General features: G+C 34.2%; 2 protein-coding genes across 3 annotated transcripts; one reads left to right on the forward strand and one right to left on the reverse strand.

Moving 5' to 3' along the window:
* Nucleotides 1-944: 944 nt before the first annotated feature.
* Nucleotides 945-7,218, reverse strand: LOC110620762. 2 transcript variants are annotated; one of them, XM_021764612.2, is made up of 4 exons: nt 6,872-7,218; nt 2,048-2,669; nt 1,477-1,762; nt 945-1,228 (listed from the first exon to the last, which is right to left on the reverse strand). In XM_021764612.2, the coding sequence occupies exons 1-4, from the start codon at nt 6,966-6,968 to the stop codon at nt 1,178-1,180; spliced, it is 1,056 nt and encodes a 351-aa protein (XP_021620304.1). In that variant the 5' UTR covers nt 6,969-7,218; the 3' UTR covers nt 945-1,177. The 2 variants fall into 2 exon arrangements, with proteins under 2 accessions (XP_021620304.1, XP_021620305.1); XM_021764613.2 differs by having other exon boundaries at nt 1,190-1,382.
* Nucleotides 7,219-20,997: 13,779 nt separating this feature from the next.
* Nucleotides 20,998-22,817, forward strand: LOC122724418 (serine carboxypeptidase-like 51). The gene is made up of 8 exons (XM_043959364.1): nt 20,998-21,057; nt 21,538-21,632; nt 21,720-21,827; nt 21,921-22,161; nt 22,253-22,296; nt 22,381-22,448; nt 22,557-22,662; nt 22,752-22,817. Exons 2-8 carry the CDS (start codon nt 21,546-21,548, stop codon nt 22,815-22,817), a joined length of 720 nt encoding a protein of 239 aa, XP_043815299.1. The 5' UTR covers nt 20,998-21,057; nt 21,538-21,545.
* The last annotated feature ends 2,884 nt before the right edge of the window (nt 22,818-25,701 follow it).

Here is a 25,701-nt window from a genome sequence, read left to right on the forward strand (position 1 = left end):
GTGGGGCCTTCCCTTTCGAGTTTGCACATATATGCAACTAGGGTTAGAAAGAACATGGCTTGGCTATAGGCTTCATGGGCTTAAGCACTGTCGGGTTTATTTTTAAGCTTGTTGCTGGGCCTGGAAACTTTTTTTCTCGGCCTAGGTGCTTGTATCGATTGGGCTTTTGGCCTTTATGACTATTTACCTTCTAACCAAAGAAAGAGAAAAATAGCCTCAATCTAGACTTTTTGTAGAAGACTAGTTTTCACTACATTTTAGTCATTTTAACATGTATATTTAAAACAACCTTGGTCAAAGCGAATTGTATAAAACAAAAAAACAAGATATTAGATTTTCCGTCCACGGAAAAAGGATAAATTGTTTATTTAGACATTCATACCGATTCTTTAAACATTAAAATTTTATAAATATATCTTATCTTCAAAAAGCACACATCTCCATGATTCTTTTCTATTTGGTTGATGATTGATGGTTCAGATGCTCCTACAATTCAATTTGGTCTCCCCAATATATACTTCTATGACAAATCTAATCTGATCCGATCCGATCTGACGAAAGAGCAGATCTCACCATACAAATTCTTAATTTTTGTATCGTGTTGGTAGGTAAGAGAGCACTAGCCAACACCTTTTACAGTTCATGGATTAGATTAAGACCATCAACAAAGATAACATCCAACTATAAAAGACTAAATAAAGTAACTAATAGATAGCGATAAAGGCATGATGAGTTTGGAGCTGGCAAAGATGCTCATAACCCATTTTTAAATAAATGACCCCCATGTGAATAGACCAGTAGTCAACTTATGAGGGCTTGTTCAAGCATTTACTTGTAGGAAAAACATAGCGGCAGTTTGATGGTGCTTAACAGAACAGCCCAACAAATTAATAGCCTCCACCTCACATGCAAAAACAAGCTACTATAATACTTGAAAGGAAAAATGGCAGGCAAAAGAGTAGTGTACACTATCACATCAATAAAAGATCCACAGAGAATGCACTCACTAACACACTAATAAAAGGTCCGCAAAGAGAAGCAAGCAGAAACCATAATTTTAACTGGAACAAAAGGTTTGCAACACAGGGATTTGGAATTCTCCTACCAACATGGAACTTCCTAGAAGTGTAGAGAATTTGCAGGTAGATCAGTAATACAATTCCAATCTAGCAGACACTTAATGGTTTTGAGAGTAATCGAAACTTAGAGGTTGCTGAAAGCATGGAGCCTGTCACAAAAAAGATATGGGGTGATTTAGTTATTTAAACAAAAAAGTTGGTATGAAGTGCATTTAAGAAAACATGAAGTGAAATTAGCCATAAATAGAATATACACTTTAAAAATGATTAAGCTCAATATTTTAATTTCACTCTTCAACATCTCTACAAAAACAATGAAAAGAGCAAATTAGCTCAATGCGTCTGTCACATAAAACAAAGAAAATGCTAAAAACTTGAAAATAAATTATATCATTACCTGGAAAACAGCATGTCTAAACTGCTCATATGAATGAGCATACATCATTGCAGCACTTGGCCATTGAACATATGCAGCATCTCTTGATGCTTGATTTGATCCTACTGCACAGAAAGGGTTCATAACTTGGGTCGTAGCAGGCCTGTAGCCAAGAGAAGTTTGAGTCCTTGGCATCTGACCCAACTGAGTGAAACCAGTATCATACTGCACAAACGGGAGTTGAATCTTCTGCATATCGAATGGTGCCAAGTTGAAGTTTTGATTAGTTGGAAGGCTTCTTACATACCTGCATCAATTGAAAAGGAATATATAGTTTAAAAAAATAAAAATTCTTAGGTTTTGCAGACCAGTTATATACATACGTATATATATATAATGTGGGTGAAAATCACATAATGAACCATAAAAATAATAATTTAAAATGGACACCTAGGTGCTAAAACCATGATTATTTTCAATGCAGTAGTTTGTCAACACAACAAAAATTGCAAAGGCAGCAAGCATCCAAATAATGAATGCAGTCGACAACCTTTGTAGCGGCAAGTCCAGATATAGTGAAAGTAATCTTTACCGGTCATAGCTCCGATCATAATCTGGATCAGTACGATCCTTCTCTCTATCCCTGAAAATGGCAACTCGAGATGGTGCATAATCCCTGGAGCAAATATATTTTTCAGGCTCACTTACAGAATTCCTGCAACCTTCCTGCTCATCCTTGCTTACACTTGTGCTTTTTCTGTCTACATAACCCTGAGATACTGTATCATCTGAGTTGGGACTGCTAGGGCTACTGAAGATGCGAGCTCTTGCCCTATCATACTCCTCCTTTCTCTCTTCCACACTTCTCACAGGACTCCGTTTGATCCCAAATTCACTAGATTCATTTTCAGACCCTTTATTAGGCCTTGGCCTGATAGCAATCTTAAGCAGCTCAGGTTTATCACTTTCCAACCGTTTAGCAGGAATTTCAGATAAGCACACCGGAGGATATCTACTTTGTGCTGTTTTCTTTACCAGAATTTTATTTGCCAAGCCATCTATGCCATTATCCTGTACCATGGTTATCAGCCCATAGTGTTGAGCAACACGGTGTGCAGCAAGCCTAAGATATGAAGTAGGGAAGTGCTGGAATTCAAATTGTTGTTGATCAGGGTTTTGTAAGAATCTCTGAATATCTAGTTCCATCCGTAAAACTGACAAAAAAATTCACAAGTCAAGTTAATTTTTCTGGTCCATAAAGATAACAACCACATGCACACACCAAAAAAACACAGATCTTATTCAATCGAAGGCTTGTTATTGAAGAAAGGGAGTTGCAATACTAAAACAGACAATGTAACTCTCACAAAGAACCTGCTAATGTAATCTAAGGCAAAGAGTCAAAGACTAATCTAGACCATTCTTAATCAATGAAAAACTGTCAACAAACACAATGCATGGAACTATTTACACATATATATATACAAATGTCTCATCTCTCTATATGGCCTCATCTCTTTCTCTCACTCTCTCTCACTACCACATGAGCACAAACAAGCAAATGCACCTAACAGCATACAATTAAAAGTTTGATCCATACTCCATATGCAGATGGTTGCGTGATGCTTATGTGTACCTCAATTCAAATGACATCCTGCTTAAGAGTGATGTAATGATCTTACATCAGATGACACACAATACAACACTGTTAAATTATTCACCAGAAGACAAAAGTTAATCTCAGGCTGATTCTAATACATGTGGTGGCATCAGTATATTTCGATCATATACTGGGAGAAAAAAATAAAAGGAATGAAAGAAAACACACCTTAACATTTCATCTACAGTTCAACCTTCTTAGGAAGGTAATAAGGGTTTAAGCATAACCCAAAAAAAGGAAAGAAAAGAAAAGAAACAGAAACCTAAAGCATTTAACTCTGCTTTGCACCTCATGTTTCCTTCCCATTCTCTTTTTGAAGCAAGCTCTAAACAAGGAACCAGGATACTTGAATTCTCAAGTTCAATGTATTTAACATTTTAGGTTTCTTCACCATCCGTGATAAATATGATTAGCTTACCCCCCAAAAAAAATTATTCTGTACTGCCATTAGTATCTCCCTTTCAACTTAGCTCAGCAAACTCAAAATTAGGTCTTCCCACCTGCAAGCTCAGCCATAAAATATAATGGATATATATGATATATGAGGGGGAAAACTGTGTGTACTGATAGCACACATGTACAAGATTGCTGATATAGTATTGGATGATGATATTTCTAAATTATTTCAACTTAAAATTTCACTGTGAAATTAGGAACTTTTAAGTTTCTATGAAATAGTAAGTTTGTATTATTGAGGATTTTGTTATAAATTAGGAAGTATAATTTTAGTTTATTTATGAAGGTCAATTGATTTTACATTCCTAATTTAATGTTTGAATTGTATTTTCTTATTTAGAGTTTCCTAATACTACTAGTAGTATTAATATTAATCAATAAATACCTATATAATCTAGTCCAGCCTGTATTTTTTCTTTTTTTTTTTTGGTTACCAAAGTTTTCACTTAATTTACTGTGTGACAACAGTCTCATCTTATCCAATGAGACTCACCACAACAAACTCAAAACCTTGCAGACAGCTCTGACACAACTGCCTAAAAATGGCTAATGGCCGGGTAGCCCAAACCAGTACTAGTCAGACCACCTGAAGTGGCACACATGTTCACCCCGACATCTAAGCAACACATTGACAGTTTAGTGCAACATCAGCACCATGTCATTGCCAGCTCAGCACCTAATCATCCACCACTTCGCTGCCAAATAAGCAAAAAAATTTGACAGGATCTCCTTGCTAAATTTGACAAGCTAATTCTGATTTTGACATCCATTTTGGGCATAAATCTCTATTCAAGGCTAATATTAACTTCAAATTGTGTTTTTATTAAGATTTGTCTGAGCTACAATGCTAAGACAACAAAGTAAAATCAATGAACAAAAGGACTTTGATGAAATTCGAATGTTAAAATTTGATGAAGTACGTTATTTAAGGGATTCATGTGGTGGTGTTGCATATTTTCCTCTTTGACTTATTTCATGAATGTCAAACCATCACACAAATTTTATGAGTTGGGGGTGTCTGCTGGGTAGGGGGGTGTTTCAACTCCGAGTTTGGGAGAGAACTTGAAGAATGGAAGAAGGAATATGCATTTCAACTAAGCAAAGTTGGACAAGAGATCAAGGGCTCTTGACAATATAAAAGCACAACAACAACTTGGAGATGAAGAACAACAAAACCAACTAGAAGATGAGGTTGAAAAGCAAAAGAGCTTCTTGAAAAACCTGATTTGAAGAATTTGTAGCTTTATTTCCCTGTTATAGAAAAACAATATGATGAGATGAGCATGCCAAACTTGAGGAATATATCCTAGGGAATGAAGCAGATCAAACCGTGGAAACTTCAATGGTAATTAAAGCAACTCAGCCTAAGGAATCAATGGAAATTTGAAAATGCTAGGGCTACTGAAGATGCGAGCTCTTGCCCTATCATACTCCTCCTTTCTCTCTTCCACACTTCTCATAGGACTCCGTTTGATCCCAAATTCATTAAATTCATTATCAGACCCTGTATTAGGCCTTGGCCTGATAGCAATCTTAAGCAGCTCAGGTTTATCACTTTCCAACCGTTTAGCTGGAATTTCAGATAAGCACACCGGAGGATATCTACTTTGTGCTGTTTTCTTTACCAGAATTTTATTTGCCAGGCCATCTATGCCATTATCCTGTACCATGGTTATCAGCCCATAGTGTTGAGCAACACGATTTGCTACAAGTCTAAGATACGAAGTAGGGAAGTGTTGGAATTCAAATTGCTGTTGATCAGGGTTTTGTAAGAACCTCTGGATATCAAGTTCCATCCATAAAACTGACCAAAAAAATTCACAAATTAAGTAAAATTTTCTGGTCCATAAAGATAGTGACATGCACACACCAAAAAAAAAAACACAGATCCTATTCAATCAAGGGCTTGTTATTGAAGAAAATGAGTCACAATGCTAAAACAGAAGATCTAATTTTCACAAATGACCTGCTAATGTAATCAAGGCAAAGAGCCAAAGACTAATTACACCATTCCTAATCAATGAAAAACTGTCAACGGACACGACTTATGGAACTAAATTTACACGTATATATACAAATGCCTCATCTCCCTATATGACCTCATCCTTCTCTCTCCCTCTCTCACTACCATATGAGCACAAACAAGCAAATGCACCTAACAGCATGCAATTAAAAGTTTGATCCATACTCCATATGCAGATGATTCTGTGATGCTTATGTGTAACTTAATTCAAATGATGTCCTGCTTAAGGGTAATGTAATGATCTTCCATCAGATGACACACAATACAACACTGTTAAATTATTCAACCGAAGACAAAATTTAACCTCACGCAGATTTTAATCCATAAGGTGGCATCATGTACTTTTTTGACCATATACTGGGAGAAGAAAAATAAAAGGAACAGAAAAAAAATATCTTAACATTTCTCTGACAGTTCAACCTTCTTAGGAGATATAAGGGTTTAAGGATAGCCCAAAAAAAAAAAAAGAAAGAAAGAAAAAGAAACAGAAACCTATTGCATTTTACTGCGCTTTACACCTCCTGTTTCCTCACCATTCCCTTGTTGAACCAAGCTCTAAACAAGGAATCATGGTACCTAAATTCCCATGTTTGATGTTGATACTAGAACTATTTAACATTTTAGGTTTCTTTACCATAACCTACAAATTCGAATAGGTTGCTCCACCCCACAAAAAAATAAAAGAAAGAAAGAAAAAGAAACAGAAACCTATTGTACACTTTACACCTCCTGTTTCCTCACCATTCCCTTGTTGAACCAAGCTCTAAACAAGGAATCATGACACCTAAATTCTCAAGTTTGATGTTGATACTTGAACTATTTAACATTTTAGGTTTCTTTACCATAACCTACAAATTCGAATAGCTTGATCCATACTCCATATGCAATATACAAAAGTCACCGCACCAAAGGAGAAAATGAAAATCTTAATTCGATTCCCCTCAATTGTTCAGAAAACAAACAAGTCGCAATTCCCCAAAACAGAAACCCAGATCTGATATAAGAGACGGCTTTCAGGTAATCAATATTCAGATAACACAATCGAGCAAACCCTAACGCCACAAATAAATAAATAATCATATAAACCTAAAAACCTTAGAATATCTCGATAAATATAACAATTCATAGAAACTACAAATACCAGAAAAATCCACAAAAAGAAGTAAAGAGCAAATACCCAGAAAGCCAAATAAAGAAAGAAATCAAAGACACATAAAATCAAGATTTCGAGACAAAGAATTAAGCCTTGACGAAAGGAGTGAAAAAGAATCACTGACTGGTGAGACGGTGGCGTGGATTCTGTAGAGCCTCGACCAAGAAGGGATCGACCATCGACTCCTTATCATTGATTGCTGTTGGTGGTGCAGAGTCCATGGTTTGGCGATGTATATCCCCTTCTCTCGGATAAAATCTTCGTGTCGACTCTCTCTCTCTCCCTCTCTATACAAATTTCTTCTTCTTTCTTCTTCTTCCCAAGAGAGAGAGGAGGGGAAGAGAAGGCGGAAGATGTCAAGAAGCGAATTGATTCATAGATTTTAGAGAGAGAGAAAGAGAGACTTTTTGTTGTGTGGTGTTATCCCTCTTCTCACCCAAAAAGAAAGGGAAAGAAAGCAAAGGATAAGATCTTATATTTCTCTAAAATACCCAAAATCAAACCAATTTCTGATTAATTTCCGTATCTGTCAATGTGAACGAACATTAAAGTCCAAGCCCACCATATCACGCCCACTTTCATATTCTCTCCCACGGTTTCTATTTTTCACTTTAAAAAAAATATTAAAAATACATCCTCCCGGCTAAAAAGACAAATTTGTTTTTTTTTTCACACGAATAACAAAATATAATTAATATAATAAAATTAATCCATTATTAATTTAGACTTAAAATTAATAAATTTTATTTTTCAATACATATTAAATACAAATATATTTAAAATTTGAACAGTAAAAAGTTAAATTTATTTTTAAATTATACAGCGAGAGATAAAATATCAAATTTTATATTTTAATCTAAATTTATGTTTAAATTATTATTAAAATTCTATATAAATTCAAATAAAATTAAAAAAATTTAAAAAAATATAGTACTATGAATTTTTAATGAATAATGGTGTTATTTAGTATTTTAATAATAATTTAAAAGTAAATTTAAATAAAAAAATAAAGTATATGCAGGTCTAGCTTAGTTATCTTATGATATTAATTTCAGTTTGTTTAACGAGACTATTTATAAATTTGTTTGTGAGTCTGCTCATGAATTCGAAAATGAATCGAGTTCATGAGTTTTAACGACCTGAATATTATAAAATTTAAATTTGGTTCGTTTACTAAATGAACTTAAATATTAAGTTTGAATTTGACTCATTTAGAAATTGAGTAGAATCCTATCAAACTTTTATCGAGTTAAATCTCGAATAATTTACGAATAGTTTAATTCATTTACACCCTTAAGATTATACTTGCAATAATTAATTGAGCATGAGTTAGGATATAAATCTCAAGTATGCTCCAAGACCATTGCCCAACTCATGTACATAATCAGCCACCACATCATTCTTCATCCTTTCAGGCACTTTAGTAATAGCCATATTAATAAGATTATGCTTGCAATAATTAATCAAGCATGAGCTAGGATATAAATCTCATGTATGCTCCAAGACCATTGTCCAATTTATGTGCATAATCCGCCGCCACATTGTTCTTCATCCTTTCAGATACTTTAGTAATAGCCATATTAATAAAAGGACTAATGACAGCGACCTAATTATCATATTAAAATCTAACCACTCTATCATCTCCTACTGCCCATACCAAGATGTCATTGACTAAACAAAATATTGTGTCATAACCCTCCATAAGTGGAACCTCTTCTAGAGCTCCCATCATTAGAAACCTATCATTTTCAACACTATACTTATTCAACAAAACCAATAGCCCATTCGGTTAAGTAATGCAACCCAAATAGAATTTCACCAAAGATGTTTGATTCATACATATCAAATCCTAAATACCTAAACCACATTCCATTTTCGATCTTTAAACATTCTTTCATGTAATAGGATGAATTTTCCTACCGTAGGATACCCTCCTTAATGGAAGTTTTTGCACATCACCTCTATCTCATCACAAATAGCAATTAGAAGTTTCACAGTTTGCATAACATAGTTAGGAATGACCATATATCCGACGAAGCAAGGTAATATGACCTATAAAGGAAAGTTGAAATGCATACCATCTTGAGAGACTACTTATTATTGGAAAAACAAGACAAAATAATAAAATTTGAGTAGTGTTGGATACTGTTTATAACGATTTATTTTGCAATCCCCTAAGATTAAATAGGTTATTCTAGAATTTAATTTACAAGATTAAGACAATAATGATTTATTTCTAATTTATAATCCATTAGAAAGCAATGAGAAGAGAGGAATAAAGTAGAGAAAATGGGTATCATTTTCTTTGTAAAGATACAGGTTATTTATAGTAGAAAAAGTAGTCACACTGTAAGCTATTATAAAAATTTTGAGATAATATAATAAAATTATAATGGTTAAATTTAATATTAGATTAAAATATCAAACCTGTGATAGCCAAAAAATCTCACAAATAAAATTTTCAATGATTATAAAATCTTATAAGATGAGATAATTATATTTGAGATCTAAAAATATTTAAAAGATAAAAAATGAATATTTATTAGTAAGTTAAAATCTTTTGAAATATAAATTTATTTTACAATACTTATAACCTTATCCAAAATAAAATCATATATGGCAAGTGAAACTTGAAAATGTAAAGAGGAACCCCTAAATAATTTTCGAGATTAGTAGTAGCCTGAAAACCCAATGATTGGCCTAAAGCACAGTGCTTATGATGGAAAATATTCTTAGAAAAATAAACTCGAGTCTTTATAGCACTCATTTTTTTTATTTGAACACGCACAAAAATCATTAAGAAACCCTTTTATGACGTTCGCTTGATCAATTTTTGATTCAACAGATGAGACTAGACCGTCAGCGAAGAATATATGTGAAAGAAAATGTTCCTTTTGACATAATTTAATAGGCGTTCACCACCCTTATTCATAACATTAAGTATCCCATGAGCCACTTGCTCCAAACATATCACAAAGAGATTCAGGAATAATGGATTACCGTGTCTCGTTTAGGGATGAGAACTATTCAGTTTGAACCGAAAAAACTGATCGAACTGATTTAAATTGATAACTTGATTTAGTTTATATACTAAATCGGTTTGGTTTTAAATTTAAAAATTTTTTATTTATTTAGTTTGGTTTTATTTTTATTAGAAAAGAATTTGAAAAACTGAACTAACAGATATAGTTAATATATTAGAACCATATTACATCTATTGATGCATAGCTTAGTGATAAAAGAAATTACATGTGAGGTCTTAACTTTTGTGTAGGTCATGATTTCTATTCCTAGCATTGCCTTTTCTTTTCCTTTTTTTTATTACAAATGATATCAACTACGCATTCTGCATTCTCTATGAATCTCAATCATTTTTTTCTTTCTGTATATTCATTATTTTTTCACCAGAAACCTAATATACTCATTCTTCTCCTTCCTCTTTTGTCGCCGCCTTCTCCACTTCTCCTCTATGATCCTCCTCTATTGTCCTTGCCTCTTCATCTTCTCCTTTTCTTCTTTTTGAGTAACCTTGCTCTTATCTCTTCAACCAAGACCATTATTGATTCCTCCGGAGATGAAGCCAATAGTCCATGCGTTAATGGTGTACTATAGTCGTAGATGGTGTGATAAAGTCTTGACCGATTTCTAGCTATCAACGATGTGATGCCATAGGAGATGAAGTTGATGGCTAAGATGGCCTTTTTTTTCCCTCTCTCAGATTATTCTTAGGAGATGAAATGGATGAGATTTTCGAGTTCTAGGTGTTGCTCATGAATAAGCTCTTATTTTTTAGTTTTTAATATGATTTATATGCAACTTTAACCGATTGATGTGTACAAAGTTTGAATGATTAATTGATGCTTGAATAATATTTGATGAATTTTCTCAATGGAAGCATGGCTATATTTATTATTGTTCATTGAATTTTAAATTGATTATTGTTCATTGAATTTTAAATTGATTTGTATGTCACTTTTTATTAATATGTAAAAATGTAAAAATATTGGTGATTAGTTGATGCAGTAGTTCTATTTGATGAAATTACTCAAAGAAGCAATTAAAAAACTTGTATTTTTTAGTTGAATATGAATTAGATATCAAATCGATTTTTAAATTGAATCGAAAATTCACGATTCGATTTTATTCAGTTACTTCATTAGTTTGGTTCAATTTGATTTTTTTAATTAATAAATTCAATTATTTCGATTTTGGGTGGTTCGGTTCAATAGTGTACCGAACCGAATGTTGCTCAGCCCTAATCTTTAACCCCCTAAAAGTAGTGAAAACTTCAGTTAAACTACCATTTTATACCATTATAATAAAAAAAGATGTTATACATGCCATAATAACTTTACAAAATTATCTAAAAGACTCATTTTTATTAAGGAATTAAACAAGATATCCCACGTAACTCGATCATAGGTCTTCTTAAGATCAATTTTGATGGCATCTACCCTTTTTCATTCTCATCAAATGGGTGACCTCTTGAGCAATTACTACATTACCTGTGATGTCTCCCAAACACAAAAATCAATTGCATTTGCCTACATTATCTGTGATGTCTCCTAAACACAAAAATCAATTGCATTTGCCTATTTATAGAGGGAAGTAATTTCATCAACCTATTAGCCAACACCTTTGTCATAATCTTGTATAAGACATTACATAGGCTTATACACCTGAACTATGAAACATGAATAAGATATGGTACTTTAGGAACCAAAACAAAGAAAGTTTTATTTAAAATAGCATCTAGGGCACCACTCTTAAAGATTCTCCTAACCTCAATAACCACATCTTAGGTAACCACTTCCTAAAACTAACCACAATAACCACATCTTAGGTAACCACTTCCTAAAAGTTTTAGTAAAATCGAAAGGAAGTCCATCCGACCTTGGAGCTTTCCAAGGCTTTATGGAAAGAAAGCTTCCTAAACTTCCTTTGCCTAAATAAGAGCATCTAAAAAAAGTAAATCCTCTAAAAGCACGATTGAAAAAAACTTCCTTAAATAGGATAAATAAGGGCACAATTATAATCCACGTAATAAAGATTCTTAAAAATTGACCACCCAGCTCTTTAGTATATCACCATTCCTCTTCCACACACCACCATCATACTGAAGATACAAAATTTTATTCCTTTATCTTTCAATAATTGTTCTAGCATGAAAATAGTTAGTATTTCAGTCGCCTTATGCACCCATTCACATCTTGACTTTTGAAACCATATCATCTCCTCCTAATGAAGAACCTAATTAAGTTTTACCAAAATCTCCTACTCATTGTCCATTATATTTCTAGACCTATGATATTGCAAGATATTCTGAACCCTCCTAAGTAGATTTAAAAATTGTATTTCTTCAAAAGAAATATTTCTTAAAACATTCATATTCTAGTTTTGAAGAGTAGAAGAGAAAAGAGCAATGATTTTCATTATATATTCCCTTGAGTCTAATTGAATTCAACAAAAGACTTAAAATACTCATGAGACAATCATGCTGCTTGAAATGAAATTGTTAGTGTATTTGCTTTAGGCCATTATCTTGGACCTTTTTATATGTCATTTTGATTATTAATAAAAGAGATTTTATTATCATTATTATTTGTTTGCATGTTACATAATAATGATTAACATCCCTGGTTACTTATTATTATGGTGATAATAATAAAACATGACTAGTATGATTATTTATTGATAATCATGAGATGATTATGCATATGTTGATATAATTCAATAATCATAGATACTTATTTGAGAACAAAGTATTGGATGGATTTGTATTGAAATTACTACATGGGTTATTGTCATAAGTGAATCTCAAAGTAGTTAATTATGTCTTAATCCTTTGATTTGAGATTGTCATAATTTTCAACATAAGGACTGTTATGTTTTGACATAACTAAACATTGTCTTTAATCGAACAATCATAAAAGTTATGATTGAGCATAATAGAAATTATATAGAGAATATTGAACAATCAAAATAGAATTTGTCCCTCTCTCTGAGAGAGATATCTTCTAGGCCCCTCGATAAGTGAGACTGAGAAATGCATGGTCATGCTCAAATTAATTGATAGTGTAATCAATATCATTTAATTTTATCAATCTACTTAGAAATCGAGAAATCACAAGTTTGAACATTATAAATTTAACATTGACCATAACTTATGTTCAAATTAGATATCGTATGACAAAGAAATTAATACATGTTCTATTTATTAGGTTTTATCGGACTATTGATTCTCATATTAGTTGGGTAATCATAATGTCTTGCTAGAAGCCGCTTATGATTTATGGGCCTGGTGGGACTGGGCCTATTGCCAATTAATGTGAGCCAATTAGATCACACACAAAAGAACGTTGTTAATGTGTTATGTCATATTAATGGGCTAAAAGCCCATTAGTATAATTAATAATAATAATAAAGATGTTATTATTAATAATATTAATTATTATTATAAGATAATAATATTTAAAAGATCTGCAGTCTATCTACAGCTGTTATAGATAAAAGATTTTTCGATTTTCCTTATCAAAACAAACTATCACGTAAAATATTTGAGTATTTGTAAGATTGTGATAGTTGGTTATGAACACAACTCTTTTACGAAAAGAAGTGTGGGAAAACAAAAGACTAAAAAAGAATAAAAACCTCTTCTGCGAATTGTAGGAGTAACGTTTTTAGTGAAATCATTTTTGAGTTGCAGATTGGAGAGCACATAGCTTATCCATCTTTGAGAGAGCTAGCACTCTAGAAGGATAAAAGACGTTCGTGTGGATACCATAGAGGGTGTTCGTTTCAAAAGCAGCACCATCAGTCTGGAATAGCATCTTCTCGTTGAGTCTAACAGGTTAGTCTTTTATCCTTCCTTTCGAAATAAACGAAGCACTCGGATCCTATGAAGGAACCAGAGATTTTTATTTTTCTGCTGCGTGTTTTGGGTTGCTGTAATCTCTGGGTTTTCTAATAGAAATGGTTTAGGTGAATGAACTTGAGCTAAAATAAGTGAAATCAAATTGGACAATGAATAAAACTTATCCTCAAGAGATGAAAAAAGGCAGTCTTAGGGAAATAGTCTTTCCAATCCTTATTAAAGAAGAGCCAATCTAGACTTATAAAAAGATTACCCGTGCCTCATATAAATTAAGTGAAATGATGGTGATTGAGAAGAATCACCACCTTCCAAGTCCTTCTCCATGTAACCTAAATACCTCCTAAAAAATCCATTGCTTCCACTTAATGAGAAAAGTTAAAATTTAACTTATTTATTAATATATCCGCCTTCTCACCACTAGCATAAGGTTCCAATAGAATCAACATACTAGGATTATATTACTGCATAATTAACTTTAAGGTACAGGTGAAAGGGACACTATTAGCACTTCTACAGCTCAAAGAAATTATTGACATGATAAAAAAGATAGAGAGGAAAACAAACTCTAATCATGTATTTCAAGAAATTATTTTTGTTTACATGTTTTGAAGCACTTTTATATTGAAATTTATATTAAAATGCTTGATTTTCATATTCTTGTTAAAAGACAACGTGACACAAGTAAATGATCTTTGAAAAGCAAAGGCAAAGAAAGGGTTTAGAAGAGGTGCTTAAAGTCTTTTTCAAAGAATTTGGAACATAGGTTTATTGTATAATGATTTTCCAATGTTTTTTCATGAATATGTTAATTTAGGGTTAGTTTATATGTGTTACTTTGTGCTATAATGAATTAATATACTTATGGAACCATTTAATGAATTTAGGTTGCTTAAACTAGATGAAATTTTAAAATTGATTAACCAAATAAGTTAATAGTTTGGTGTGTGTATACTTGTTCTTTTTATGTCAAATTCTTTTGTATGTGATAAATAAAGGTTAGTGTAATCATGTGGTTTCTTGAGAGGAAATATTGAATTCACATGAAAGTTGAGGCCGAATGTACAGAGGTTATGTGTAAGGTGTATTTTATCTTATTTCTATTAAAATATATTGAATTTGGTATAGTCTTGATTGGTTGATAAATATGTGATGGTTGACATGGATTTAAATGGAATTTGTTTGAAATCTTAGTGTAGTTCATTAAAGGTTTAAGATATATAAAATGAGGCATGCGCATGCTTTCCTTTAATATTAACATGCTTAAATATAATGATTTACGATAATATGAACATTATGTATTTGAAGGGAATTGTCAAGTAAGGTTTTAAAATTTGGGAAAAGGCATGCACATATCTAAAACATATCATGGCCAGGGAAATTGATGCATTAAAAATGAAATTATGGATATGTTTATTTAGTATGGAACATGCTTATTTATTTGACATGCTTATCTATGAATTTAATTACGCACGTGCTAGTTTATGTATATGGATTATACACATGTTTACTTATAATTTTCAATTTATACACATGCTTATTATGAAAACAAATTACACACTTGCATGCTTAAAGATGTTTGCTTAAACATGCATTGTGTCCATGTTGGTTTGAAAAGAGAATGATAAATACAGTACAAAAACTCTTAGCCTAGTAAATCTCGATAAAGAGTCATGGATTACAATAAGAGTATGACATGTTATATATATTTTAGTAGTATTGCAACCCCTTTTGAATATATGAAGAGATTCGATAATTAGCTTCATGAATAGAAGCAAATGAAATGCAAAAGGAATAATAAATACAATATTTGATAGTAAATGCATTATTGCTTCTCAATATATAAAATAAAGTCTATTTTCATATGACTCGGCACCATGGATTAAGTAATTAAGGGGGACAGTAGCAAGATATATACTACTCCAAAAGTAGAATGAAACAACATCCTCGCTCTTAATACTACTAGTTCATCATTGTTCATGGATGACTATAAAATTGGCTCTTTTGCCTCATTATCTAGTTCTTGAATGATTTTTGCATATAAGTTATGGTGGCATTTGTTGGTGAGCAGAGTTGAGATGGGATAACCATTTCAAGATAGTTGCCCTGGCTAAGTGAGCCTCTATTGGCGTTTATTGCACTGTATTTCTTCACACTAGCTTTTTTTGACATCTCAAGGCCTTAGATGCAATCACCTGGGCCATTTTATTCTTAAACTGTTTATAACTCTTTAGATGATGACCACTAGCTTTCATGTGAAAAGCACAACTTAGCTCCTCTTAAGAATCATCAAAATTCATTTGAGACCCTTGGAACTAGATTAAAATGCTCCCTTCTACCCTTATTTGAAGAATTTTATCAAAATGATCAATCAGTTGCTCAACCTCACAAATGGTATCATCTCCTTCTCCTCTTATGACATTAACAGCTTTCCTATTAGCTCTATCACCGTGGTTTGGCAATGGGTTAGTGGATATATTGAGGGTTGAGTAACTGGCTTCTATCTTCATCCGTCCATTTCTAATAAGGGTGTGTATCCTATTTCTTAATGTGGTGTAGTTATCCACAAAACAGAATGACGAATCACTCTACCATGAAAATCACATCGAGTATTAAGGTTATACCATTTAGGATATGGAGGTTGCATAGGGTCCACTAAAATAATGACTAACACCCGGTCATGTGCCTGGCAGATTCCTGCCTTGTGGCTCTGAAACTTTTATTTATTGGGACTAACACTTGGTCATATGCCTGACGGATTCTCGCCTTGTGGCTCTAAACTTTTGTTTATCGAGACAACTGTTGTTTATCGGGACTAATACTCGGTCATGTGCCTGGCGGGTTCTCGCTTTGTGGCCTTGAAAATCTTATTTATCAGGACTAATACTCGGTCTTGTGCGAGGTGGATTCCCGCCTTATAGCTCAACCTTTTATTTATCAGGACTGACATCTGGCCTTTTGGTCTAGTGAGTTCCTGCCTTGTGGCCTTGAAACTTTTGTTTTGTGGGACTAACATCCTGTTTTTTGGCCTGACGGATTTCTGCCTTGTGGTCTTGAAACTTTCATTTAGTGGGACTAACATCCGATATTCTAGATTGGCGGGTTCCCATCTTGTGACCTTGAAACTTTTGTTTAGTAGGACTAACACCCGGATGGCCTGGCGGGTTCCCATCGTGTGGCCTGGCATGAGATGCCTTATTATGCGGGACTAACACTCGGATGGCCTTATGGCCTTTTAGTGGGACTAACACCCAAATGGTCTGGTGGATGTAACGACCCGAAAATCGGACCGCTACCGACGCTAGAATCCAGATCGGCTTAAGGCCGCCGGGACCCGTAGCAAGCCTAACATACAACCTGTACACCTGTTTAATCCCATACATGATCAACACATACATAAAAATTTTGAACTTTTCTCATTCATTTACCAAACTTAACCTATGCATGCACAACTCAGAAGCATAACCATCAACCCCACATTGGAGTCCTCATCAATGCTCCAATGGGGTAACATATCATATTTTAAGTTTGGTTTACATAACATCATAAAATATTTCATTAACAGATCATGTAATCAAAAAGGGATTAACAACATACTAGGGTCAAGCACAACTATAAACCTCAATAGACATCATTACATTATATTACTATACATTACATCATTCTCATGTCCACAGCTAACTATTACATAAAACATAACTTTACTCTTCTTGACCTCCTGGCCAATCCCGTACCTGCATACCTGGGAGATTAGGGAAATGGGGTGAGCTACTAGAGCCCAGTGAGCAGAATAATAAAATATTATAATTAAAGTTCATGCTCTCATGAAATGCATCACAACACAAACAATTCACATTAAGGATGAACTTGTCACCAATAGTCCTCTACATATCCAATAGTGCCAGGGACGTAGAATGGGTCTTCCTGGACTTTCTCTTACATAACATATCATAACATTCCAATGTGCCAGGGACATAGAATGGGTCTTCCTGGACTTTCTCTTACATTGTGCCAGGGACGTAGAATGGGTCTTCCTGGACTTCCATACCATATCATCATCATATCAAACCATATCATACGAGGACTAATGGATCATTTAATATTCATCCACATCAACAACATAATATGCAATGCAACATATTCGTGAATTCTAATGCAACAACCTAATATACATCATGGCATTCGTGATGCATGAATATGCTCAAGATTTATTTATTTACTTTGCAACATAGAGAGTTATTCTACTCACCTCAGGCTAGCTCTGACAAGACACTGAAGCAGCTATCTCATTGCTTGGGTCCTCGGTTCCTCGGGTCCGAACCTACACAGGTGGACTCAAATGAGGGACTAAACATTCATGAACATGACTCTAAAATACTCCCCAAAAACCCCCTAAAACACCTTAAAATAATCATAGAAAACATGCAAAGGAAGGCTGAATAGGGCACTTTCGGCGGCAGGTTCGACGGCCGAAAGTCCCTCCAGAGACGAAAGTCATGCACCTTCGGCGGCACTTTCGGCGGCCGAAGGTTCCTTCTAGAGACGAAATTCATGCATGTTCGGCGGCACCTTCGGCGGCTGAAACTCCCTTCCAGAGCCGAAAGTCCACTTTCGGGGGCAGGGTTCGACAGCCAAAGGCTTGCCTCCACAGGCAGGTTCGGCGGCCGAAAGTCCCTTCGGCTTCAGCTGTCGAACCTGAGTTCTTTCAAAGGGCAGAACTCAGCTCAACAATGCACATTTGCCTCCCAAACCATTCAACTCAAACACAACACTTCCACAACATGCATACACACATACATAAGCTCCTAGGGGCCTCAAACTATCCTAAACCCCAACTACAACACATCAAGCATAAACAAACAACCCACATTGCTCAAAAACTCAACATAAACCCATAAACTCAATAATAACCTAAACATGCATTTCTACCCCATAAACTTTCATAAAATTCGTTTAAAACATAAAATGAGCTAAGGATCTGCTCTTACCTCTTGGAGAACGAGAGGAGAGGCGATCTAACTCGGAGATGGGGGAGATCTAGCTCCTTGGGTCTCCAAGCTCCAAAACTTGCTTAAAGCTCACAAATCTTCAAAAACCAAGCAAACACTTGTTAAAACTTGAAAGATTGGAGGAAAATCGTCAAAAATGACCATAGGAGAGCATGGACTCACCGTTGGCCGAAAATGGGGAGAAAACTCGCCCGTTTCGACCATGGAGCCCTTATATAGGGGCTGGCCAGACCACCTTCGGCAGCCTAAAGTGCCTCCAAAACTCATGCAAGTTCGGCGGCCGAACATGGGGTTCGGCGGCCGAACCTGAGCCACTTTCGGAAGCCTAACTTGCCCCCCTAAACTATCCCACGTTCGGCGGCCGAACCTGGAAATGCCTCCTTGGTCTTTTTCATTCAAAACTTAATTTCCTTCTTACTTAAAATCATAAAATACATTAAAACATTTTATAAAAACATGATTTTACCCTTCTAGAGGTTTCCGACATCCGAAATTCCACTGAACGGTAGGAATTTCGATACCGAAGTCTAGTCGGGTATTACAGTGGGTTCCTGCCTTGTCGCCTGGCATGAGATGCCTCGTTATGCAGGACTAACACTCGGATGGTCTTATGGCCTTTTTGTAAGACTAACACCCGAATGGCTTTATGGCCTTTTAGTGGGACTAATACCCGGACACTACAAAAAAACTGTGAAATTGCGACCAAAATTAGCGACCAAAATTTTTGGTTGCTATATAGCAACCAATCAGCGACCATTCTGCTACTACATGAATAAAATAATATTTTTATTTAATAAAAAGCTCAACGACCAAAAATTGGTCGTTATTTGATCGCTATTTAGCGACCAAATATTAAATCGTCGCTAAATTTAACGGAAATTAGTGGCGCGAGATATTTGCGACCATATTTGCGACGAAATTGCGACTATTTTTTGAGTGGAAATATAATGTTATAATTTGTGACTATATTTAGCGACTAATTAGTTTAGTCGCTAAACAGCGATCAATTAGCGACTAATCAGCGACCATTTTATTTTTAAAATTTTAATTTAATTTTTAATTAAATTTTATTTTATTTAAAATTTTAAATTAAGATTAAAAATACTGTTAAAATATTTTTTAATAATTTTACGTATATTCTTATTTTTAGTACAATTTATTTTAAAAAATAATTTAAAATATTGTTATTATAAATTAATACAGTATAATATTTTAATACAATAAAACTATATTATTTATTTTTAAAAAAATTATACTATTAAAGACAAAATTAATAAACATATAGTATAAAACATTTTAAATAATATATAAACTATAAAAATAAAATTTTAATTGAAAGATAAAAAATAAACCTAAATAAACAAACCTGCTATCAAAAGAACCCTTAAATTCCAACCCTAAATCTCTCTCAACTCTCAAGTCTACTGCCGCCCTCCCCTTCCCCATTCGGCCTCTCCGTCACTCGTCTGGTACAGCCGTGCACCTCCCGCCGATCGTTCCTCTGCTCCACGCTGTCAACGTCGTTCTGCGTCCGGTTCCTGCGTCCGCTGGTCTGCTTACTTCTTTGCTCTTCTCCTCCGCTTCCTCTGCTCCAGTCTTGTCATCTGGTGCTGCTCCTCGTCGCGTCCTCTGTCACTGCAGGTTTGGATGGATATTTTGAAATTGTGATTTCAGATGTGTGCTTTCTGAGATTTGTGAGATCTAAATATTATGATTAAAAAGGAATAAAACACGACTAAATCTTTAATTATTTTAACTAAAAAAATTAATTAATTAATTTTAACTTAAAAAATTAATTAATTTATTTTAACTTAAAAAATTAAGTAATTAATTTTTAATTGAAAAATTAACTTAAAAAATTAATAACTTAAAAAATTACTTAATTTTTAATTGAAAACCCTAATTCTAAAATACAATTATCTATTATATTATATTAAGTTAATTTTAAAAAATACAATTTTATATTGAAACCCTAATTCTAAAATCACATTACATCCCTCACTCACTCTCCTTACTGTCACAGCCACTTTCCTCACTCACCCTTACTGCCGACAGCCCTTTCCCTCACTTATTGTGCCGATCGACCGATAATTCTTCCCTTACTCACTTCCTATTGACCGACATCCCTCTCCCTTACTCTAACTCACTTGTGCTCTCTCTCCCCCTTCTCCTCTCCTCCCTGCTCTCTCTCTCGCTCGCTCTCGCTCTCTCTCTCTCTCTCTCGCTCGCTCTCTCTCGCTCTCTCTCGCTCGCTCTCTCTCGCTCGGTCTCTCTCGCTCGCTCTCGCTATGTCTCTCTCGCTCGCTCTCGCTATGTCTCTCTCGCTCTCGCTCTCTCGCTCGGTCTCTCTCGGTCTCTCTCACTCGCTCTCTCTCGCTCGCTCCTTCGCTCTCTCTCTTGGATTTCTATTGCTTCTCTCTCCTTAACTCTGTAAGTGAATCCTTGCTTTGTAAATTTGAATATTTACTTTATCACTTTTATTCCTTTGATTTTTTTTTCTATTTCTTAAATTTAGAAGTTATATTTGATTTTTTTTATATAAATGTTTTGAAAGAGTGTGATTCCAAGGATTGTATGAAATTAGGAATTTTGAGAAGTTAATGACTGTATTGTAATGGGTGATGAGGTTGTTTCTAACATGTAGCTTTAGGATTATGATTTCTGCAGAAACAGCTCTTACATTTGCAATATAAGCCACTATCAGTATGTACATATATAGAGCTGTTGTAAATGTATCTTCGGAATTTCAAACTTTGCCGAACTTTCTAATACATCTGGCTTCATGATTACTCTTATGCTATGTTTTAGAAAACATAGGAAGGAAAATTGCCGAACTTTTCTTAATACTTACACTTTTTTTTTTTATGATTTGAAACAGAAATTTTAATGAAAAATGTGTGAATTGAACAGAAGCACACATGTTTTGGTGGCTATATAGAAGTCCTTACAGAGTTGAAATTAGCTCCAAGCCATGGCCAATCATTCTTTGGTTGCAGGGTGGACTAGTAAGTATAAATATTTAGCAATTTTATTAATTGTTCTTGCTTAAATGTGTTGAGTTTTTATTTGTTTTTGTTGGTGAATTTAAAAAGGGAGCATCAGGTGTTGGTTTAGGGAATTTTGAAGAGATTGGGCCACTGGATGTTAATCTAAAGCCAAGAAATTCAACATGGCTAAGAATGGCTGATCTCCTGTTTGTGGTAATTACTCTTCCAATTTTTTAACTGATTCTTATGAAGCTGATCTTATCATAATTTTGCATTCTATTTTAATTATTATTTTCTTGGAAATAGGATAATCCAGTTGGTACAGGATTCAGTTTTGTGGAGGAATCAAATTTATTTGTGAAAACTGATGAAGAGGCAGCAACTGATTTAACCACATTGTTGAAGGAAATTTTTAACAGAAATGAGAGCCTGCAACAAAGTCCTCTTCATATAGTAGCAGAGTCTTATGGAGGCAAGTTTGTAGTAACTCTTGGATTATCAGCTCTAAAAGCTATAGGAGCAGGCAAATTGAAGGCTAAACTAGGAGGTACTTCAATTTCTTTTCATTGAATTCTCTTTAATTACTATATGATCATGATTATATATATACATATTCTAAATTTCTCTGCAATGTTCAGGAGTGATATTGGGTGATACTTGGATCTCCCCAGAAGATTTTGTGGTAAGTCCAGCAAAAATGCAATGAATTCTAGTTGAAGTTCTGCAATTTTTCTTGATTTTCTAAGACAAAGTCTGAATTTTCCAGCTTTCATGGGGTCCTCTTCTTAAAGATGTATCAAGACTAGACAACAATGGCCTTGAGATGGCCAACAGGTTTATACTGTTCAATAATTTCTGCATCAAAAGTAGCTTAAAAAAAATCAAATCAATCTTTAGAATGAAACATATTTGATTGTCTAAGAAATCCCATTTTAAAACCAGTCTAGCGGAGAAGATTAAGCAGCAAATCCGCGACGGCCAGTATGTTTCTGCAACAGATACTTGGGCTGAACTTGAGGGAGTAATCAGCAGAAGCAGCAACTCTGTGGTATTTACACTCATCATCACATACATACATACATATATATATTACTATTATAAGCACTTAATTTTTGTGTGACATGTGGCAAATATCAGGATTTCTACAATTTTCTTTTAGATTATGGAATGGACCCAGTTTCTCTAACAGCAAAATTTTTTTGAGATAGATTTGTGCTTGGATGTTGAAATAGATTTATGCATTGTGTTTGGTATTATTTCAAGTTTTGTGATGTTGAGATTAAATGTGATATTATTAATATTAATCGACTTTGATATTGTAAGTCTTTTGTTTATAATTCTGGATTGATTGAATTTAATCTTTAATGTTGGATTGAATTTAAGCTTATCAATTGCTTGTTTTGAGGAAACCTTCTTTGTAACTAGAGAATGGTTGGAACAAATTAGTTTTGAACTGAACTGAAATTCAATTTGGTTTAGTTGTTATTTCAGTTTTGTTTAGTCTATTAAATTAGTAGTTTGAGTTTTGGTTTTTTGATTTAGAAGGAATAGGATCAATCAATTGCAGCCCCTACTTTCTCAAACATAGCCTTCAAAAGGGGGGGGGAGGGAGAGAGATGGGAGGAAGGGGTGGGGTTTGCTTTTCAGAATCACCGTGGAATTGCGTGTCAACAAATTTTTTCAAAATCATTTAATCATCACCAACTTCCATGTTGCTGAAACTCCAGTAGATTATTAGTGTTCTCTTTTCCAGCACATAACTTCTTTTTTTTTGTTTTTTTAAAGGGTTTTTTTAATTATATATATAAAAAAATTCTAGATGAAGAAAGAGAAGGGGGTTGTTTTTGCTAAAGATTCCTTGTGGTTGCTTGTGGAAGTTTGCTTGGAAAGAAAGTGACTGGGTTAGGTTATTGAAGAGAGAAGTGGAAAAAATGAAAGTGAAAGCCCCACATAACTGTCCATAGGCCGATATCTTTCTCGCACTTTTACATTAATCAAAAGGATCATGCTTATAAAAGCATTGAGTTTAGTTGATTATAAAAGGTTCAAAAGGACCATGCTTATTGAATACTCAAGTCTTAATGTGGCTATGGCTGATTGGCAGTCACAAAGATGCTTTCCAGAAAGCAATTTTAACATAAAAGGAAATGTTTCATATGCATTTTGGGTGAATTGACTGCACCATTCCATGTGTTTGTCTTGTAAAAGAGGCAACATTTTGCTTGCACCTGTCCCTATACAGTCCACTCATGTGCAAATACAGCAAACATACACGTTGCTTGCAAGTTAAATACTTAAACACTTAAAACACGTAGTGGTATTATTAATTTTTCATTATCTTTTTTTATATTCAAATATATTTTAATATTTTGGGTAGAACCTTATGCCATTTGCAATCATGGGTGGCATGTAACAAGTTTCAGGACTTCTCAGCTGATGTGATATGGTTTGTGCCCTTATGCTGCTCTATTAGAATCGTAGTAGCATATAGTAGAAACTGGTATACCCAAGTGGAGGTGTCGAAAATGTTAGCTGATATTATATTTTATTTATTTGTGACAGGTGATTTGCATCTGGAGAATGTATACTATTCAGAAATGAAAGATGTTGGTTTCTTTGATGCTGATTGGGAGTGATGCAGTGATATTCTGGCCGGATGACTCTGTATATTAAAGTAACTTCCAGATGGCAAAAATTTATGTACTTGAAGAGATGTTTGTTCGTTGCTTGCTGGACTCGTTCTTTTACAATAGATGTAGTGTGCCTCTGGCACTTGGAACGCTTTGTTGTGTACCAATTAGGAACTAGTTAGACTGCATTTCATAAGGGAAACATAAAGGTATATTTTATGATATGAATTTGATACTATTTAAATCCATTATGTATTTTGAGATATTTTAAGTTTCTTAGTGTTGAACTATAATAATGTTTTGAACTATTAGATTGCAGAATTATGAAATGAAGTTGATGTGTATATATTGTCTTTGATGTTTTATGTATTGGAATGTGTGTATACATATTGATATTATAGCAGGTTTATGAATTTATTGGAAAAATGATATGAATCAGATTTAAATGCATTTATTAGTGATTAATCAGCCACAAAAGCAAATTAAAAAACAAATATTTTTTATTATTTTACTATTAATTAGCGACGAAATAGCGACTAAATACTCTTCCCTGAGGCGACCAAATAACAACGAAATAGCGATCAAATTAGCGACCAAAACAGCGACCATTTTGCGATCAAAATTTAACGACCAATTTACTTCCACACAACGACTAAATGCTCTCCCCTGAGGCGATTAAATAACAATGAAATAGCGACCAAAATAGTGACCATTTAGCGACCAAAATTTAGCGACCACTTTACTTCCACACAGCGACTAATATTTCTAATACCTAATTTGCCATGACACCAAATTAGCGACCAAAAAATGGTCGCTGATTAGTCGCTATTTTAGCGACCAATTTCCAGATTGTCGCCAAAAATTTAGCGACTGGCCAAACACCGACCATTTCATTTTGGTCGCTAAATGGTTGCTATTTCATAATAGCGACCAAATTCTGCCTTTTAGAGACCAAAATTTTGGTCGCTAAATCACTGTTTTTTTGTAGTGGGATGGCCTGGTGGGTTCTCGCTTTGTAGCCTGACATGAGATGCCTTGTTATGTGGGACTAACACGCGAATGGTATTGTGGCCTTTTGTTTCCACGCTTTTATCTGATGTTCCTTATAAGAAATGTTTGAAGAACACATCATAGTTTTATTTATAACTACTCTTTCTGGTGAATTTTCAAAGTTTGTCGTCTCTTATTAACCTCTCGATTTTTTCTTTCAGTTGCCGGCACTCTTTCGTCGAATGTCTGTGGCCTTCGTGAAAGTGGCAGTACCTAGTCCTGTCTCGCCTTTCGGCTTTCTTAGGATTGAGCTTGGGAGGCCACCTGATCTTCTTGTCATTTTTCCTAATTCACATTGGAATATGTATCCGTAAGTCATTTAATACAGTATAATTCTTTATATTTACTTTGGCCATCCCTCATTCGGGAGACGGGATAACTCATGAAGTCTCCATCTTGCCTTTTCA

This window comes from Manihot esculenta, chromosome 8 (genome assembly GCF_001659605.2).
Source record: "Manihot esculenta cultivar AM560-2 chromosome 8, M.esculenta_v8, whole genome shotgun sequence".
Lineage (NCBI taxonomy): Eukaryota > Viridiplantae > Streptophyta > Magnoliopsida > Malpighiales > Euphorbiaceae > Manihot > Manihot esculenta.

What these genes read in the sequence shown, in the direction of transcription:
- LOC110620762 (XM_021764612.2), bottom strand. Translation starts at nt 6,968, where the DNA reads ATGGACTCTGCACCACCAACAGCAATCAATGATAAGGAGTCGATGGTC. An exon ending in TATGATCGGAGCTATGACCG is followed by an intron (nt 1,763 to 2,047) that starts GTAAAGATTACT and finishes CAATTGATGCAG; the next exon opens with GTATGTAAGAAGCCTTCCAA. An exon ending in TTAGACATGCTGTTTTCCAG is followed by an intron (nt 1,229 to 1,476) that starts GTAATGATATAA and finishes TTTTTGTGACAG; the next exon opens with GCTCCATGCTTTCAGCAACC.
- LOC122724418 (XM_043959364.1), top strand. Translation starts at nt 21,546, where the DNA reads ATGTTTTGGTGGCTATATAGAAGTCCTTACAGAGTTGAAATTAGCTCC. An exon ending in TCTCCCCAGAAGATTTTGTG is followed by an intron (nt 22,297 to 22,380) that starts GTAAGTCCAGCA and finishes TGAATTTTCCAG; the next exon opens with CTTTCATGGGGTCCTCTTCT. An exon ending in GGCCTTGAGATGGCCAACAG is followed by an intron (nt 22,449 to 22,556) that starts GTTTATACTGTT and finishes TTTTAAAACCAG; the next exon opens with TCTAGCGGAGAAGATTAAGC.